Genomic DNA, 19333 nt, shown 5'->3' with positions numbered 1-19333 from the left:
GAGAGACAGTGTAACAACTGCCTGACCGACACCTGACGGTCACCAGACTTTACTGGTAGGATGTCAGGGGAGCCTGCTCCTGCCCTGCTCAGTCATGCCTCTCCTATAATCATTCCTGGGCTTTGGCTAAGCCAACTCTGGGAGACCTCTAGTTTAGAGTTTAAATGATAATAGGCCTTCTCTAAAACTCAGCCGCCTTTATAAAGCTAATGAAAGGCCTTCAGGCTAGGAAGAGGAGAGAAACCTGAATTCTGCTAAGGTGTAGACTGGTCACAAAATACGTAACTTCACTATTGTAAATTAGCCTTTTGAGTTCTTTTCAGATTTTTGGCTTGTCTGACACCTGGCTCCACCCAAACCACCAGCCCCACTCCTGTGGCCCACCTAGAAGCAACTCAGCTCAAGAGGGCAGCTCTGACCCCCTGTGATTTCGTCTCCAACCCAACCCATCTGCAGCAGCATCCATTAGCTGGCCACCACCACCCCCTCCCCCAGACTGCCTTTGAAAAGCCCCTCCCCTGGGAGCCTTTGGGGAGACTGATTTGAGTAGTGTTACTGGCTGCAAATCCCTACGGCTCTGCAGCAACCTCAGTTCTCACCACCTCAGAAGAAGGAATTCGACTGAGGGGCATAAAGCAGAAGAAGAGACTGAGGCAAGTTTCGGAGCCGGAGTGAAAGTTTATTAAAAAGTTTTAGAGCTGGAATGAAAAGAAAGTACACTTGGAAGAGGGCCAAGCAGACATCTTGGAGATCAAGTGCCCCATTTGACCTTGGGCTTGGGGTTTGATATGCTGGGCTACTTCCAGCGTCGTGTGTCCCTTTTCCAGTGGAATGTCCCTGGAAGGTAACCAGTTAAACTCCGCCATGATGCCTCTCAATTCACATGCTTGAGCCCACTCAGCCAGCTCCTGAAATCTTACCAGGAAGCTGCTGATTACCAGCTTCAGGTGTTTCTAGCTCTTGGGAAACTGCCTTTCTCTGGCACTGTCTGCAACCAATTATTATTTTAGAGAGACAGTGTAACAACTGCCTGACCGTCACCTGACAGTCACCTGACTTCGCTGGTAGGAGGTCAGGGGAGCCCTCTCCTGCCCCGCTCATGCCTGACTAGCTACCTGCTGTAACAGCATGGCTGGCCTTATGTCAATTAAACTCTTTCTTTACTGCAAGGCCTTGGTCTTTTTTTGTGCAGCCGGCGGATGGGGGCTTAGTGCCAAGGGTAGTCCAGGTTTGGGGCCTGGAAAGCCTGGCCTGTTGGGTGGTTCCGAAGCTGTGTGGTTCCCCGCTAAGGACTGGTGCTACCATCTTGTGGGAATGACGGCAGTTGAGAAGTGGTGATTCGTGGCTGGGAATGCAGCATGTAGGATGATAGGAAGCTTTCCTGGTTGTAAATCAGCATCCAACAGTTCTGTTCACTAAACCTTGTCAGGCAGGCCCTGGGTTAAGGTCCAGAGGTTTTCCAGGTTGATAAAGCTGAGCCCCTGTCCTCAAGGGCTTGTATTCTCTGAGGAAGAATGACAAAGCGGCATACTAGTTTCCGTACATTGCCAGAAGTTTTGAGGCAGCAGGATCCTGGGTCTTTGTGGAAGCACAAAGGAGGAGAGTGGGAGGCAGCTAGGAAGGCTTCCTGAAAGAGATGGTTCCTCTGATTTTTCCGTGGTTTTCTCCAGTAATCCACTTTGTTTTTCCCAAGAAAAATAAAGAAAATTAAGGCCAACTATCTTTCAAAAAATTATTCCATATGTGTCAAAAGCTTATCAACATTTTAATCACTGATTTAGAAAGTAACTTACCTTGCAAAGTTCCCCCTTTTCAAAATGATACCCGGCTTTATATCCATAGCATAGTCACACACATACATCAAACTTTCTGCAAGCTTTAGTTTAGAGTCGAAGTCTGCCCTGATATTTCTGATCATTGATGATTTTCGACATAGCATTTTGTAGGTGGATGACATGGGAAAAGAGCCAAGTCAGGCCCCCAGTTTCTACATAAATGAATCCCACAGCCTCTCTCCACCCTACAGTTCCTTTTCCCTGGCTCCAAGGCTATTGGGACAGATGGGCTTCGGGCCCCAGCTGGCAGCAGGAGAGCAAGGACAGAAGCTGTGAGGACTGGCCAACAGACTGCTGTTACCGTGGCCAGAGGCCTGCGTATTTGACATGCCAGTGATTGACCTCTTTGACCAGCTGATGCTGTGGGTCACGAGCCAAAAGACAGGAGCTTCAAGAAAATATTTGTATTTTTTCAGTGTTACTCCCATAGTGTTTCATTTCTTCAAATGTACTTCTACACTGTTTTATTTTGAATGATTGCATTCCTGTTTTACTCTTCGCACAGTTCAGGCCTCGATTCCTCTTTCTTTTCTTTGTTTCAACTCACAGATGTGGGAGGAGGCCATTGCCTTGGGCAAGGAGCTAGCCGAGCAGTATGAGAACGAAATGTTTGATTATGAGCAACTCAGCGAATTGCTGGTGAGTCTTTATTTCTTTTCATTTAAATCAACACAGGCAATCTCAGCTGGTTTTTCAGGAATTTCTCTTTCCATGTCAACGTTGGGGTTCACCCCAGGCACTCTGGGACCCGGGCCATGTCCCTCCGTTTTGCCTAGGAAGATGATTTTAGTTTATTTGCTGGTTGATACTTGGCCCATAAATATTTACTTTTTAGTCCCAATTCAGCTCTTATAACCAAACTCTTAAGGCTTCTATGAACAAATTGTACGTAAACAACTGCTGACCTTCTGTGTAGTGGTCTTGACAGCCCAGGAGTCTCTGACCATTTGTACTAGTTTAAAACTGACCCGAGGCCGGGCACGCTGGCTCACGCCTATAATCGCAGCACTTTGGGAGGCTGAGGCAGGCGGATCACGAGGTCAGAAGATCGAGACCATCCCGGTTAACACGGTGATACCCCGTCTCTGCTAAAAAATACAAAAAATTAGCCCAGCGTGGTGGTGGGCACCTGTAGTCCCAGCTACTCGGGAGGCTGAGGCAGGAGAATGGCGTGAACCCGGGAGGCAGAGCTTGCAGTGAGTTGAGACCGCGCCACTGCACTTCAGTCTGGGTGACAGAGCGAGACTCCGTCTCAAAAAAAAAATAATAATAATATATATATATATATATATATGTTTGTAATTTTGATTTTATAGTTATAAATGTAATATATTATTATTGTAAAAATCACTTTTAATAGCACCACCGTTGGCCGGGCACGGAGGCTCGCACCTATAATCCCAGTACTTTGGGAGGCCGAGGCAGGCAGATCACGAGGTCAGGAGATCGAGACCATCCTAGCTAACACAGTGAAACCCCGTCTCTACTAAAAATACAAAAATGTTAGCCAGGCCTGGTGGCGGGCGCCTGTAGTCCCAGCTACTCGGGAGGCTGAGGCAGGAGAATGGCGTGAACCTAGGAGGTAGAAGTTGCAGTGAGCCGAGATCACGCCACTGCACTCTAGCCTGAGCAACAAAGTGAGAATCCGTCTCAAAAAACAAAAAAACTGACCCCTTCTATGAGAGAGGAATGGACAGATAATGACCAGACCTTTCTTCTGCCATGGGAACGCTGTTAGTTTCTAATCACTGCCTCCTCCAACTTGTCATTTTTCTATTCAGCAGATCACCTTAATGATGTGGGAATGTGTGTCATGAATTTAGAACAGAACAATTCTGTTCTTTTAAATTCTCCTTGAATGTATCCCACTATCTGACCCATACCTTTTAAAAAGTACTAAGGGCCAGTCATTTAATCAGAAGAAAACGCATTTCTTTGGCACCTCTTCGGTTATTGAAAACACCCATAAGTCACAACTGTTTGCTGAATTTGGTCTTTGTTTGTTCAGATTCCTTTGCGAAATGATGGAGAAGGAGTGAAAAATAATGTCAAAACGATGGAGTGAGATGAAATTCAGGTGCAGCCTGAGTACCATCTCCCACCATCTCCCTCTCCCACCCTGTAGAAGTTGCCAGAGCTTTTAAAGAGCCCACAAGAAGAATCCAGAGGCACACATGCTTGAATACTCAAACCTGAAATGCATTCTCTTTTTTCCTTCCAGAAAAAACAGGCTCAGTTTTATGAAAACATCGTCAAAGTGATCAGGCCCAAGCCTGACTATTTTGCTGTTGGCTACTACGGACAAGGGTTCCCCACATTCCTGCGGGTAAAGTTTGATTCTGCCTAATCTGAGCCATGATTGTTCCCCCAGCAGAGAATCCCCTTCCCGTTCTGAGGAAGAGTGGGGAGTTTGCATCCGCGTGGCAAGGTGCAGCTCTCCACACTGCCATAGCTTGGTGGTTAGCCCAGGGGACAGAGAGAGACTGACAGGATTTTCTTTGGTTGCATATAACCTTTCCATCTGATGTTTCCTTAAAACGACCCTCCTTCAGAGATGTACGTGTATTATTTTAATTGAGGTGTGGTATGTGTAACATACTATTTGCCATCTTAACCATTTTCAGGTGTGTAGTTCGGTGGTATTCATACATTCGCATTGTTGTGCAGCCAGCACCACCATCTGCCTTCAGAACTTTTTCATCTTGCAAAACTGAAATTCTCCATCCGTCAAACACTGCCTCCTCATTCTCCCTCCCCCTAGCCCCTGGCAGCCACCATTCTACTTTGTGTCTCTATGAATCTGACTGTTCTAGGGACCTTGTATCAGTGGAATTGTACAGTACTCGCCCTTCTGTGTTTGACGTGTTTCACTCGGCCGAATGCCTTCCAGGTTCATCCAGGTTGTAGCATGTGTCAGAACTTCACCCTTTTTAAGGCTGAATGGTATTTTGTTGCATGGAGAGGCCACATTTTATTCATTCATTGATCCATTGATGAACATTTGGGTTGTCCCCACCCAATGTGCTGCTGTGAAGATGTATGATTTTAATTATATGGGAAATTGGAAGTGGATCTGTATGGCCACGGTGCTGGAAACTCCAAATCAGGCTCCATCCCTGAGACAGGCGCGTGCTTTCAGACATGTGATTGAAGCAGTAACCGTGATCACCTGCCAGATGCCCGTTTCCCAATATTCACATGAGGCCAAAGGAGAAGTTATATAAATATTAAGAATGCTGCCTGGCCTACCATAGAATTGTTTATACATTTTCTCAAAAACACATTCTTGGATGGCATTGACCAATGGGTCATGATTTCCTGATATTTCTTACGACTTTTTTTTTTTTTTTTTTTGACACGTGGTTTTCTCTTATCCTAGGAGGCCATGTGTGATTTCTCTGGCTTTAGGAAGCAGAAGCTCTGTGTCTTGAGCACGGCTGTCCGGGGCAGTTGAAACCAGTTGGGTGATTCCACTGGTTCCAGACGTTGCTCATTTGGGCTCCTGTGTTTCCGATTCCACGGGAGTCACTAATAGTGTGAGATACCTCTTCATCACAGTACCCAGAGGATACAAACCTCCCCTTAGGAAGGACATGTCCCTGTTGACAGGAGAGCCCCACAGTTCTGGCCTGCTCCACGAGGTGAGGCTGGCTGCCCACTCCTCAGTATCCTGCCTGGTGATGGAGGCGTCTGGCCTCTGGTCACTCCTGGTCATTGCCGGTCAGCTTCTCCTCTTGCCTTCATCGTGCAGCAAAGACAGTGGTTGATCAGAAGCACAGATTCTGAACAAAGTCTTCCCTTCCAGAGAATGAATAAAGGAGGCTTAGTTACAAGCTGTGAATTAGAGACAAGTTTGAAATTAGCTTCATTCTCAATAAAAAACAAAGCTGAAGGGTGGAATGAGCTTAGAGTTAAAGCCACTTACTGTTGCTAAAGGCTTTAATTCGAGTGTGTGTGCTCCAGAACATACATCTTTAAGAAAGGGAGAGAAGTGGACCAAGCCATGGCAGCCTTGTGCAGTGCTTGGTGTTAAATGGTGCGTGTGGCCCCTGTGGATGGAGATCTACCTCTGGATATGTAGGCACCAACTCTGGATCCATGCAGGATGGTTATCCCGGAGTCCAGAGCAAGAGAGCAGCCTGCGTGGAATATTATGTGAGGGCAGTGCCGGGTGCGGAGGACATGTCACAGCCCCCAAGCCCAGTAGATGCCAGGTTGTGCCAGGAGCTCATGCACGGCAGGCTCCAGGGACGGTCTTGGGTCATCTCCACCACCAAAAGGACAAAATGAAAAGTCCAAATAGAGGTTAACAGGCTTGGTTAATATTGAACTGACTTTCCCGCCACACCTGGATCATTCTGCGGGGCTGCAGCAATGTATTTATCACGCTTCACAGATCACCTGGCAGGGGTCAATCTGCCAGTGATACTAGCAAGTTACCAAAAAGTGGGCGGAATGTTTGAGTGCTTCATGCCCTGCTGGAGAGGAGCCTCCAAGAACTGACTAGCTGTCCCTTTTGCTTTGTTTTTCTCTAAAAATTGATCTCACTGTTGTTTGTACTCATATTAATATTTGTAGGTCTTACAAGGAATAAATATCTTTGACTATATGTACATTTTCCCCTTGTTTTCATGTTCGAAGGGATCATTTCAGAATGCAAAGTAACTGACATTTTCAGAAAATGTTATTCGTGTTTTTATCTATAACTCACCGGCGTTTTTCTATTAAAGTTTTTATATACATTTTTATTATTATGTCTTTCTTATGTAAAGCATAAGAAAAATGCTTGCTAGTTTCATAGTAGTCTGTTATACATTAAATCTTACTGAATTTTGGAAGTGTGTGGCTTTATATAGCCTTAGAAGATATTCAAACTGTGTATTTATATTTCTAATTAAGACTACATTTTATCTGGTTTCTGCTTGACTTTTTTTTTTTTTTTTTTTTTTTTTTGGAGATAAATAGAATATTTTTCTTCCATAATGGTACTTTTAAGACATATCTAAGCACAAAGTGAAAAAGAATTCAATTCTTAAACTGGTTCTTTTTTAGTGATTTAGGAGAACTCAGAATAAGCTGGGGCGAGGGAAGGGGATTGTCTTAGTCCACTGGGGCTGCTGTAACAGAATACCTTAGACTGGGTACTTTATAAACAACAGAATGTGTTGTTCCCAGTTCCAGAGGCTGGGAAGTCCAAGATCAAGGTGCCAGCAGATTTGGAGTCTGAGGAGGCCCATTCCTCGTAGATGGCGCCTTCCACCTGTTCTCACAGGGTGGAAAGGGCAGGCAGCTCTGGGGCCTCTTTTCTAAGGCACTGATCCCTTTCACAAGGGTGCAGCCCCAATACCTAATTCCCTTCCAGAGGCCCCACCTTCTAATACTGTCACCTTGGTGGTTAGGTTTCAGCATCTGAATTTTGGGGGCTACAAACATTCAGACCACAGCAGGGATCAGTTGATTCGGTGTCATACAATCTCTCTTAATCCTTTTGAAAATCCATTCGTTAGACAAATTTTAATTTGACTTCAATCTTGGTCTTTAGGGGATAAGTGTAAAAATATGCAGCAAGGTGCTGTCCTCTGGCTGCCTCTGTCTGTTCATCTCCCTCTCTGGCACCTGTCCAGGAGTGACTGCAGATGGGGCAAGGCTGCAGCTGACTTGGGAGCAGCCAGCCTGGAGGTTCTTTCCCAGCGTCCCCTGATCGAAGAACAGAAGCACCTCAGCAACCACATCCCGTCCTGGAAAGCGTTACCCCCAGACTTCTGTTTCTTGTACCCCGGTGACTCCTGCTTGCTGTCTTCTCCTTGCGGCAGTTTTCATTTCAGTTGAGACAGCCCTAGATGGGACAGGGTGGGTGGCGGGAGGCAGAAGGCTTCCAAAACCAGCAGCAGCATTACACTACTCATTGGCCCCTTTCTGTGACCCAGTTGACACTCAGAACACACGTGTTGAATTCGGGAAAACAGGGAGACCTGTTATATCTTGCAAGAAAAACGTTCCTTACAGGTGTATTTATAGAGGACTGTGTCACACTCAGGCAGAAAAGACCTCAACAAGACAGCCTTGCGGAAGGAAGAAAACTTACCTACTTAACTCCCCTCCACGCCCCAGGCTGCCTAGCCTAGCCTAGCCATCTATAACAACCCCAGTGGACTGACACTCCAACTTGGAATTTATGGAGGTGACAAAAGTGTCATTGGAGATGGACCAAACCCAGCCCTTCCAAGAAGAGCTCTGTGTATTTTATCTTGACATATGTTGATGAGTAATGACCTGCACAAGCACTCTTGAGTGCAGGAAGGGAAGTCCTGCTCTCCGTCCTTCTCCAGTCACTCCCTCGGGGGAGGCCAGGAACTTAGGAGCTCTGGGCTCTGGACTGCATCCCTTCCCCTCGGGTTCTGCTCACCTCGACTGTGTCTCACAGGAGTCGGCGCGGAGTGGCCGTGCGCAGGCGCTGGGACCCCACCTTAGCTCATGCTCTCTTAAATTCCTTATGGCAGAATGGGCCGGGCGCGGTGGCTCAACCTGTAATCTCAGCACTCTGGGAGGCCGAGACGGGCGGATCACGAGGTCAGGAGATCGAGACCATCCTGGCTAACACGGTGAAACCCCGTCTCTACTAAAAAAAAAAATACAAAAAACTAGCCAGGCGAGGTGGCAGGCGCCTGTAGTCCCAGCTACTCAGGAGGCTGAGGCAGGAGAATGGCGTAAACCCGGGAGGCAGAGGCTGCAGTGAGCTGAGATCCGGCCACTGCACTCCAGCCTGGGCGACAGAGCGAGACTCCGTCTCAAGGAAAAAAAAAAAAATTTCTTATGGCAGAATGAAAACGACTTCATTAGGGCCTACCTGAAAAGAAAACAAAAACCAGAAAAAGCGTGGACATCATTATCCACTTGCCCTGGCTGCCTTACCCCCTTCTAACCCTTTCATGCCCGCTCTGTTGTAGGCTTCTGAGTGTTCATTTGGTTTTTCACATAGTTTTTAAATCAGTTGTTACTGTCAAGATGAAAACATAGCACAGATGTTAGTAGCTCAGTGTTGAGTGCCTCTTAAACAGTATTAACTTACATGCTTGATGACCATGTGTTCTTGATTAACAAAGCCAACGCAAGTTAAAAAAAAAAAAAATTACAAGTTGTTCTTAAATTCAATGACATTTTGTAAGAACCCGTAAGGCATATTTTAAGACCAGCACATTGCATGTGAACTCTTCGTGGCCCTTTCTCTGTGGTGTTATTAAATGAATGTCACCCTTTCCAGGGAAAAGTTTTCATTTACCGAGGGAAAGAGTATGAGCGCCGGGAAGATTTTGAGGCTCGACTGTTAACTCAGTTTCCAAACGCCGAGAAAATGAAGACAACATCTCCACCAGGCGACGATATTAAAAACTCCCCTGGCCAGTGTATCCTTTAAGACAACCGCATCAACTCTGAAGCCGTGGCGACGCCGTTCATTTGGGTGGTTGGGTGTGATGGGGGGCCTCTCTCATGGTTGATGTCTGTGCTGCTTTAGCGATCCTTAACCCCCTCACCTCAGATATTCAGTGCTTCACAGTGAAGCCCAAACTCGATCTGCCTCCTAAGTTTCACAGGCCGGTGTCAGAGCAGATTGTAAGGTAATCATCCCATTTTTCTTACCCAACATGAGGGTTGTAAGAGGCTGTGTGGACAGATCTCTTCCTAATGATTCCACCTTTTAAAGGATGATTTTTAGCCTTTGATTCGCTTTCCAAATGCTCTTTCTGTCCTCTTTGAAGAGCAAGGGAAGCTAATTATTTTCAGCATCCAAAAAAAGTGAAAGGAGATGTTAATCCGTGTGCTGGGAGTGTGCAAAGCCTATTCCTTTCCCAAAGTCAGCTGACGGCAAAAACCTAAGCGGGCAGTGGAGGCCGTCTGGTCTCCTTTATAGGCCTGCCCCACGGGGTACAATCTCCTAGGGAGCTTCCCAGCAGTGCATCCTGCCCATTTCCAGCAAAGCCAAGTCCATACACGTGAGTGCGGCCTGAATGTTTGCATTTCGAAAGGTGGGAAATGGGATTTGCACATTTGCTCCTGGTGACACACAGGAGAACCCTTCAGCCTCACAGCACAGCAATTCCATAATGTAGGATTATGAGGGGGCTTTTAAGCCCCCTGAGTCAACTGTCCATAGTTGAATGAGATTTTCTGCCTGTCGGTTGAATCGCACCTGACTTAGCAATGGCATAGAAAGACCTGCTTTAACAGATGTGTTTGATATTAAGACTTTGCTGTTCTGTTTGATCCATGTTCTGGTGAAAATATTAATCTCTTTGATGACTTCATATTCCTTAGGATCTGCTTCATTTTGCTTCCTGAAGTTTGGTGGTTTATTTGACCTTTCATCGTTTCTTTGACCTTTCTTCAGCAATAATGGGAAATAAACAGGGACCCCGTGTGTTTACAAATGACTGCTCTCACAAGGCATACATTTTAAGGGTTGCAACCTTTTTTTTTTCAGAGGCCTTAAGCAAATAGTGAAGCTTAGAGCCTTCTCAGATGCAGTAGTTTCTGTTGCTGTGGAAGCCTGCCTGCATTTCAGTGCAGGGGAGGAATCAGTGTCGGTCTCTCCACGCCCTCCCTGTGCGTGCGGATAGCCTGTCTCCCACCCTGGCCACGGAGGCAGGTTACTTACGTTTCCTCTGTGTCACTCTTGCGGTGGTTGCAAAATCTGTACTTTGTAGATCTGAAACTAAAGTATGTGATACTTTTTAAAAATAATAATAAACACATACATTGAACACAAAAGCCTTTTTTCTCTCTCCTTCGCTTCACCTTTCCTCTGTTCTTGCTCATTTCGCTCTTACTCAGCTTCTGTTTTCCCTCGAGGTGTTGGCGGGGACGGGGAAGAGGCAAAAACTCAAGTTAATTTTTCCACCTGCCAACATCTCCCTGACTGGGAGAGGACGCCAAGGCGATGGCTTCAGGTCAAGGTTAGGGAGATTTTGCAGGCGGCAGTGACATATTCTAAGGCCAGACCCTGTGTCCAAAAGCAAATTGGCTGTTTGCCGGGTTAAATGTCTAATGATCTGTCTGTCTCTGTATAGTTTTTACAGGGTGAACGAGGTCCAGCGATTTGAATATTCTCGGCCAATCCGGAAAGGAGAGAAAAACCCAGACAATGAATTTGCGGTAAAAAACAAACCACCAAAACAAACAAATAAAAAATATCATTCCACCACCAATAGAACTGCCAGTGGAGAAGCATGGCCTCAAAGGCAGCCACAGGGCAGTATTAAATGTCTTTGTATATTGTGTGCGGAAATCCTAATCTATTACCCCCTCCAAAGTTAGAAAAACTAATTGCCATTTCACTAACAATATGACTAAGGTCACTGAGATATTTGATAAGGAGACTGTGCCGTCCGAATGCCAGAGCTCCCATATGAGTAGCCTGCCTTCCCTGTGAGCCCCAGGTGAGAAAGCAGGTGCCTATTATCGCTAGTTACAAATGGGCCCATGGAATGCTGAGGTGCTGGGTGCTGACGTGGCTTCCTGCAGGTGACACAGCAGTCAGCACATGAACTCATCCCTAACTCAGGTGCTCATCCTAACTCAGTATCCAGCACCTGAACTTCACTGGAGCACAACACACAACTGCAGGGTTGACCCCAGCACTACTGGCAATACAGACTGGGTTGTTCTCTGTGGGGGGGACCATCCTGTGCATCCAGGGATGTTTGGCAGCATCCCTGAACTCTGCCTACTAGGTGCCAGTGTCACCACCCCAGTTGGGACAGCCAATCAAAAAGATTTCCAGACTGGGCGTGGTGGCTCATGCCTGTAATCCCAACGCTTTGGGAGGCTGAGGCAGGTGGATCACATTAGTTCAGGAGTTCGAGACCAGCCTGACCAACACGGTAAAACCCTGTCTCTACTAATAGTACAAAATTAGCTGGGCGTGGTGGCACATGCCTGTAATCCCAGCTACTTGGGAGGCTGAGGCGGGAGAATCGCTTGAACCCAGGAGGCAGAGGTTGCAGTGAGCCAAGATCGCTCCATTGCACTCCAGCCTGGGGCACAAGAGTGAAACTCCATCAAAAAAAACAGAAATGGCAAAATAAAACATCCACCCCCTGTTGCAAACCACGGCATTTGAGTTGTAGAAATAACAGCAAACGTCTTTAGAGCCTTTTTTTTCTTTTTTTTTTTTTTTTCTGAGACAGTGCCTCGCTCTGTCACCCAGGCTGGAGTGCAGTGGTGCAATCTCGGCTCACTGCAAGCTCAGCCTCCCGGGTTCACACCTTTCTCCTGCCTCACCCTCCCCAGTAGCTGGCACTATAGGTGCCCACCACCACGCCCGGCTAATTTTTTGTATTTTTAGTTTTCTTTTATTTTTGTGTGTTTAGACGGGGTTTCACCGTGTTAGCCAGAATGGTCTCAATCTCCTGACCTCGTGATCCGCCCGCTTCAGCCTCCCAAAGTGCTGGGATTATAGGCGTGAGCCACCGCACCCGGCCGTAGAGCCTTTTAAAAATTCTACATACAAACTGCTTTCATGGATTCATTTGTATTTTTATTTTATTTATTTTTTTGTATAGAGGTGGGGTCTATGTTGCCCAGGCTGGTCTTGAACTCTTGGGCTCAAGTAAGTGGATCCATGTTGAAAAGGCATCAAAGAAGCCATAATTTTTAAAAAATGTTAATGTTTATCCATCTTGCCTGGGAAACCTCCGGAAATCCCTGTGTAGTCCTGTATTGCAAGGAGGCATTAGTCTGGGGTCCCCCAAGGAGGACCAGCTCTGCTGAGAATGACTTCTCTTGTGTGCCGTCTGAAGGCATCTAGGCTACCAAGGTCAAAGGTGAATTAGCACCCTACTCCTGACCAGAGCAAAGCTCAGAACCCTTCCAGCAGGGTTGCCTCAAGTGAAGAGTGGCATCTACGCACTCTCCCTGCCAGTCCCTCAGGGGTCCGCCAGTCATCGGATCCTCAGGGCAGTACCTGTGAGTCTCCTATCTCAGCTCTTAAGAGCCATGGGGAAGTTCCTTCCAGCCCTGAGGCCAGATTCCTTGGTGTCACCAAGGAGCACAAAGGAGCTTGGAGTTGGTGGAATCTGCAGTATTGTGCAGTCCCAGCAGGTTGGTTGTTTGAAGATTAAGACCCTATTTATTGGTGAACCCAGCACCCTGGACCTCCTCCAGGACTGATCACTGCAGTGTCTATTGTCTGCAGCAGTGCGGCAGAACCTAGGCATGTCTAACCTGGACACCCTCGCTAAGGGCAGTGGCTTTCAGAGCAGTCTGCACCTGTTACTGTCATCACAAGCACTAACGCTAGTATTTACATGGAGTCCCTCAACTGTGGGATTTATAGGCAGTTCTTGAATTTCCCTCACACCTCTCCCATCTGGCAAGTAGATATATTCTTAGACTATAAAGAAATAGACACAAGGAGGTCAAGTGAACTGCTGAAGGGTGCGCAGCCAGTTGGGTGCAGAGCTAAGAATAACGAAAGCTCTTGACATTTTGAGCTGTGCTGAGCCTCAGAGGCTATGCTTCTTCTAAATGGCCCTGAAGTCCCCTAATGGCCCCGTTTAGGTCTGGGCACTTGGACAAAGTGTTCGGAAGCCACAGGATTTGGTCCTTCACATGCCCCCCAAAACCTCAGATAAGTACAAAGTCTTTTGCTGTACTGGGAAGCCAGGCTCCGGCCCTACAGCAGGGAGCCCAGCTCCAAGTGCAGCGGGCTGGGGAAGCTGCCCAACAGGCCGAGAGCAGAGCAAGGTGGCTCACATCTGCTGACCTGGCAAGGGGTGACTGACGTGCTGGGGAGTGAGGGCACTGACAAGGAGGAAGATGAGACAGGGCCTGTGTGAGCAGGAGCTGGCCGTAAAGCCCAGGATGGAACCCAGAGGTCCCTCTCAGGGTATATTGACATGAGAAAAAGCACTGGAATCTGTTCTAGAGGTGGATGTGAGAGAGGCAGACCTGCTTCCATTGCTAGGACAAAAACCTGAGGGAGCCGTCCCCACGGGGCAAAGGAGGACTGGCCTGGGGCATGGAGGCCTTGCCTGTGTCCCTGTGGCTTCAACCAGCTCCTTCCCTTAGAAGTGTGGGATAAATGCTTTCCAAGATCCAAGCCAGTTTTCTGAATTCTTTTTTTTTTTTTTTTTTGAGACAGAGTCTCGCTCTGTTGCCCAGGCTGAAGTGCAGTGGTGTAATGTCAGCTCCCTGCAAGCTCCGCCTCCCGGGTTCAAGCGATTCTCGTGCCTCAGCCTCCTGAGTAGCTGAGACTACAGGCACCCGCCACCACACTTGGCTGATTTTTGTATTTTTAGTAGAGATGGGGTTTTGCCACATTGCCCAGGCTGGTCTCGAAGGCCTGAGCTCAGGCAATCTGCCTGCTCTGGCCTCCCAAAGTGCTGGGATTACAGGTGTGAGCCCCCGCGCCTGTCCAGTTTTCCGGAATGACTGGCATCCCATTATCCAATCTGCTTAAGTCTAGATTCCTGTTGACAGACTCAGACTGCTCGGTGACCCTGCAGTGCAGGGAGGTTGGAACGGCAGAAGATTGTTGCCAGCTAGACAGTACAAAAGAGGCAGTAGGGTAGGGTTTCCAGTTGACCCCTGCAATGGAGTTTTTGTGCAATCCCTAAAGAGAAGTAGAATTATATTTATTGGCTTAGAACAGTTTCCTGCGATATGTAATACATTATTTTACAAAGAACACAGATAAATGATGTTTTTATTTAAAATATGCATAGACACACTTTTTAATACTTAGTAAGAAGTCTTGAACAATAGACACTAAAGCATGTAGGTTATCAGCTTTAGGTAGGGGATGGTTTTTCCTCCTGCTGTTTCCATATCTTTATGTTCTCATGTAAACATATTAGTTACGTCAAAACTTTTTTTTTTTTTTTTTTTTTTGAGACGGAGTCTCGCTCTGCCCCCCAGGCTGGAGTGCAGTGGCGCGATCTCGGCTCACTGTAACCTCTGCCTCCCAGGTTCATGCCATTCTCCTGCCTCAGCCTCCCGAGTAGCTGGGATTACAGGCACTTGCCACCACGCCCAGCTAATTTTTCGTATTTTTAGTAGAGACGGGATTTCACCGTGTTAGCTAGGATGGTCTCAATCTCCTGACCTTGTGATCCGCCTGCCTCGGCCTCCCAAAGTGCTGGGATTACAGGTGTGAGCCACTGCAACCGGCCACGTCAAAAATTTTTAAAGCTTAAAATACCGACTGGTTTTATCAGAACATCAGAGGTCACTTGGATTAAATCCAGTCTCCCAAAGATGTGTTTACCCCTTTTAGTTTCTTAGGAACACTGGCTAATGTAAGACTTCTTTGGAGCCTTTCTCAAAATCTCTTTGGTCATGAGGGGCTCCCCATGCCTCATTTTGGAGTGTACACATCTTTCTCACTCACCTAGTGTACCTGCATTGTCATATACCAGAGTGGTGGACAGTGTTGGCTAGGGGACAGCGGATACTTTGATGTGTCCTGAGGGACTGTTAGGCAGAGCGTGGCTTGTGAGGTACTACCTGAAGGCACACGTGCCCTGTGCTGAGCACCACAGACCCTGTCCTGCTGAAGGACCTGACTGCTGTGGAGTTATTCTGTAAATCCCCCTTAAGGCAGAGCTGTCCACCTGCTGACATCCTTCTAACCCGTGTTGTGTGTGTGTGTTTCCTTTGCAGAATATGTGGATCGAGAGAACCGTATACACAACTGCGTATAAATTACCTGGAATTTTAAGGTGGTTTGAGGTCAAGTCTGTTTTCATGGTAAGGATGGCCCCCACCCCAGGAGGAATTGTCCGTTCCCTTCCTCAATACAGTCTGCCACGCCTTCTTCACCTGCTCGTGCCCCGTGGTCACGGTGGCAATGTGCACACAGCAGACCCTACAGTTCACGTAACCACCCTACCTGTTCTTGAGAGCATCAATATCTCCTCGCCCACGCATATTCATATTCTAGTGGAAATGCTGTGTAATCACGACCAACTCTAGCTTATCAAAAAACCAGAATGAAGATTTCATTTATTCTTACAGCATATTTAAATTCAGTCATAGCTGTGCTGTTTGACAGTGCTTTCTGTTAACCAAGTGAAAAGCTTAAGACAAATTCCAATTTACATGAACTTTTTTAAAGATATTTTTTCCTGATGGTTTTATTGCCTTTTACGTGACAAACAACTATTAATTAATACTTCTTGCCCATTTCAAGTAAGAATAGCCTGAGAACATACCCCTCCCTGACCCTTTTTAAAGAAATAACGATTTCCACCTCTAAGCAAAGCTGAACCTTGCTTTGCCGTGGGACCATTTCATTTACATGAAACTCACATTTGCAGTGAGCTATTGGATAGTTTCATTTACATGAACCGGAGTTGAGCAGCAGATTTATTGACAGTATTGAAATGTCAAGGCCAAGGCAACTGGCAATATAAAAACATCTGATTGAAATATGTAAGTGTTTGTTCATGTGTCTCAATGCCTTTTGTTTTCCCCCAGCAAGAACTCACTGAGGGGGGTGGTACTTGCCATTTAGTTTTCAATGAGTCCCCCCGAAACCCCTGATTATTCATCTCTAGGATTTGGCCGGCACCTGTCTGCCCAGCTGCATGTCCAGCGCCAAGGCTTCTCCTTTGCCCACACCAGCATGAGCTATGGGCAGCTATGGGCCACTCTGTTTGAGAGGTCGCCTGTGGTCAGAGCCACCTCTTTATACTCGAAGCACCCAGGGCTCTTCGCCTACCCCTCCTGGGGGCACTTTCTGCTCTGGAGTTCCCTTTCTGTGCCCCTAGCAGCCAGGCAGCACCTGACAGATAGAAGGCTGTAGGAGTTATGTGTCAGGTGGTAAAAATGCACCGCCTTTGCTGGGTCCCTTTGTAGCTGGTGAAGCACTGTACATACAAGAGACAACAGAAGAGCAGGCCCTCCACCTAAACAGGCCGTGATCCTCTTAATCACCCTCTGCGCATGAGCCCTTTGTAGCCGGGGCCTGCCAGCCAGCGGCTGCCGGATGCAGGAGCTTAGGGAGGTGGAGAGGGGAGCCCTGAGCTTTCGTGAGGATGCAACTTCTCCTCAGGTGCGTTGGCCATTTTGAACAGACTAAGAGGGCAGGAAGGCAAATAATCCCAGAATGGCAGGACTGACATCCTGCTGCCAAACCCTGGTGCCCTCCTTATGCCACTTTGGACCAACGCCCATGGGATATCTGTAGGAGCAGCAGCTAACCTTGTTCCATAAAAATAGGAAGGATTCTTTCTTAGCACAAATGAGATTAGTAACAGGGAGTTAGTTAACAGTCAGCCCAGGTGGAATACTGCCCTGGAGTGTGCATTTGGTGAAACTGTGCCCGGGATGAAATATAGGGCCTGGCAAAGCAAGTTGTGGGTTCAGGACAGCATGGCTATGCCTGCTGTCCAGGACACCGGACAAGGGGCCCTCTCAGCAGTGTGCACTTGGCTGGCCACACCCAGTGTATCACAATCTCCCCGAGGCTGTCCCTCCATCAGTTCAAGGACAGTGACATCGGTGGGCAGAGAGCCTCTGTTATCTCCACAGCCACCTAGGAGTGCCAGTCTGGGGTTGCTGATGAACAGAATGGCCCATTCTCTGTTCATCTCTGCCCTACCCCACCCCCAACTCGCAGGCAGTCCCCTGGAGGCTGCAGCAGGAAGAACGCCAGACATGAAGATACCCAGAGCTCTTGGGCACGGGTAGGGGCCCATCACGCCTCCTTTGGAAGGAGCAAAGTTATTGCCGGGGTCACCCTGGGACGTGGTCCCCGTGGCCCAGCGTGAGGAGGAGGTTTGGTCTGCTCAAGCAAGATCTGAGGGCAGCTGTGGTCCCTGCCTTAGACCAAGCCAGCCACGTTGCCCTGGCACCTTAGGGCTGAGCTGGAGGGCACTGGGCTGAGACTTGGCCAGGCCAGGCCCTGTGGGGCCCTCAGAGAAAGAGGGTGGAGGTCTCTGAGAGACATGCACTGGGAGCCAGGAGGACAGATGGTCAGTCCCCTACCTCCAGCACTGACAGTCTCGTTAACCATGGCAGGTGTGTAAATGAGGCCTGTGAGGGCAGCCTGAGTGCTCCAGGCAGCCTTTTCCTCCCAACCCCGGGGGCCATGAGCTCTCTTTGTTGTTGTTGTTGTTGTTGTTTGTTTTTTGGAGTCTCACTCTGTTGCCCAGCCTGAGTACAGTGGCGCAATCTCGGCTCACTGCAACCCCTGCCCCCTGGGTTCAAGTAATTCTACTGCCTCAGCTTCCCAAGTAGCCAGGATTACAGGCATGCACCACTACACCTGGCTAATTTTTGTATTTTTAGTAGAGACAGGGTTTTGCTATGTTGGCCAGGCTGGTCTCGAACTCGACCTCAGGTGATCCACCCACCTCAGCCTCCCGAAGTGCTAGGATTGCAGGCGGGAGCCATTGCACCTGCCCATCACTCCTCCTTCACATGATGGTGTGTGGTGCCATGGCAGGGCCCTCCCTTGGCCTCCTTTGCCCTCCCTAACTGGACAGGTAGTGCAGGCTGCCCGGGCCTGGATTCCTCAAGTCCCGAACATCTCCCTCTGCACAGCAAGCAGAGAACAAGAACAGAATTGGAAGTCTCTGTTCTGAAGCAGGTGTGTTCAAGCACCACTCAAGGCTTTGTGTTTTCCCGGGATGACCACATGTGTGCATAGCCACGTGCACACACAGCCCCCACCCCCAGAGCGGAGCAGCAGCTTTGCTTTGTTCCTTTGGAATTTTCATCTATGAGAACAAACAATAATAATAAAATGCCCAGCTGCCCAAAAATTCTGTTTGGAAGAAAGGTTCATGGAGGAGCAGGAAGCCTGCCCCAGAGCACATGGCTCCTCTGGTGAGACCCTGGGAGTGGAGGCAGCCATGGGGCTGACATGCGGGCTCTCCTCTCTCCTTGCAGGTGGAAATCAGCCCCCTGGAGAACGCCATCGAGACCATGCAGCTGACGAACGACAAGATCAACAGCATGGTGCAGCAGCACCTGGATGACCCCAGCCTGCCCATCAACCCGCTCTCCATGCTCCTGAACGGCATCGTGGACCCAGCTGTCATGGGGGGCTTCACAAACTACGAAAAGGCACGGGATCCACCAGCTTGCTCTGGGCAGGCAGTCCTGCCCTGGGACAGACTGAAAATTCCAAAGTCCCCAAAGCCCAGAAACGCGCCTGGTCTCATTGAGCAATCTCAGCAGTGGCCCAGCCAAGGCCAGGCAGCAGCAGCCAGTGGTAGCCCCTGAAGGCTGCAGCAAAGTCAAGGCCTGAGCCCCTGGCAAGGCTCCCCTGGGCATCCCCAGACAGCCAGGCTGGGCTTATCTGTGCCCAGGCCTCCAGTGGCTTTTGCAAGGTCTGGGATCTTAAAGGCCAAAAGATAAACAAAAACATCAGAATATCAGGACTAGGGAGGTAGCTCTTTGACGGTGGAGGGGGCCTGGCCCGCTGGTCTCCCTGGATCCTAACTCTGTAGGAACGGGTAGAAGTTGAAGGACACAGGGTGTATCCTAGACCA

General features: G+C 48.3%; 1 protein-coding gene across 4 annotated transcripts in view; it reads left to right on the top strand.

Moving 5' to 3' along the window:
* DOCK1 (dedicator of cytokinesis 1) overlaps positions 1–19333 on the top strand; it is a 542700-nt gene that overhangs the window by 489006 nt on the left and 34361 nt on the right. For all 4 annotated transcript variants that reach the window (XM_017944437.3, XM_017944438.2, XM_017944436.3 and 1 more), the window contains exons 39-45: positions 2385–2474; positions 4057–4161; positions 9097–9238; positions 9373–9451; positions 10901–10985; positions 15495–15581; positions 18729–18905. In XM_017944437.3, the coding sequence (XP_017799926.1) occupies positions 2385–2474; positions 4057–4161; positions 9097–9238; positions 9373–9451; positions 10901–10985; positions 15495–15581; positions 18729–18905 (765 nt within the window). The remainder of the gene's footprint in view (positions 1–2384; positions 2475–4056; positions 4162–9096; positions 9239–9372; positions 9452–10900; positions 10986–15494; positions 15582–18728; positions 18906–19333) is intronic.

Source organism: Papio anubis, chromosome 11 (genome assembly GCF_008728515.1).
Source record: "Papio anubis isolate 15944 chromosome 11, Panubis1.0, whole genome shotgun sequence".
NCBI lineage: Eukaryota > Metazoa > Chordata > Mammalia > Primates > Cercopithecidae > Papio > Papio anubis.
This window is presented reverse-complemented; position numbering and strand designations above follow the sequence as displayed.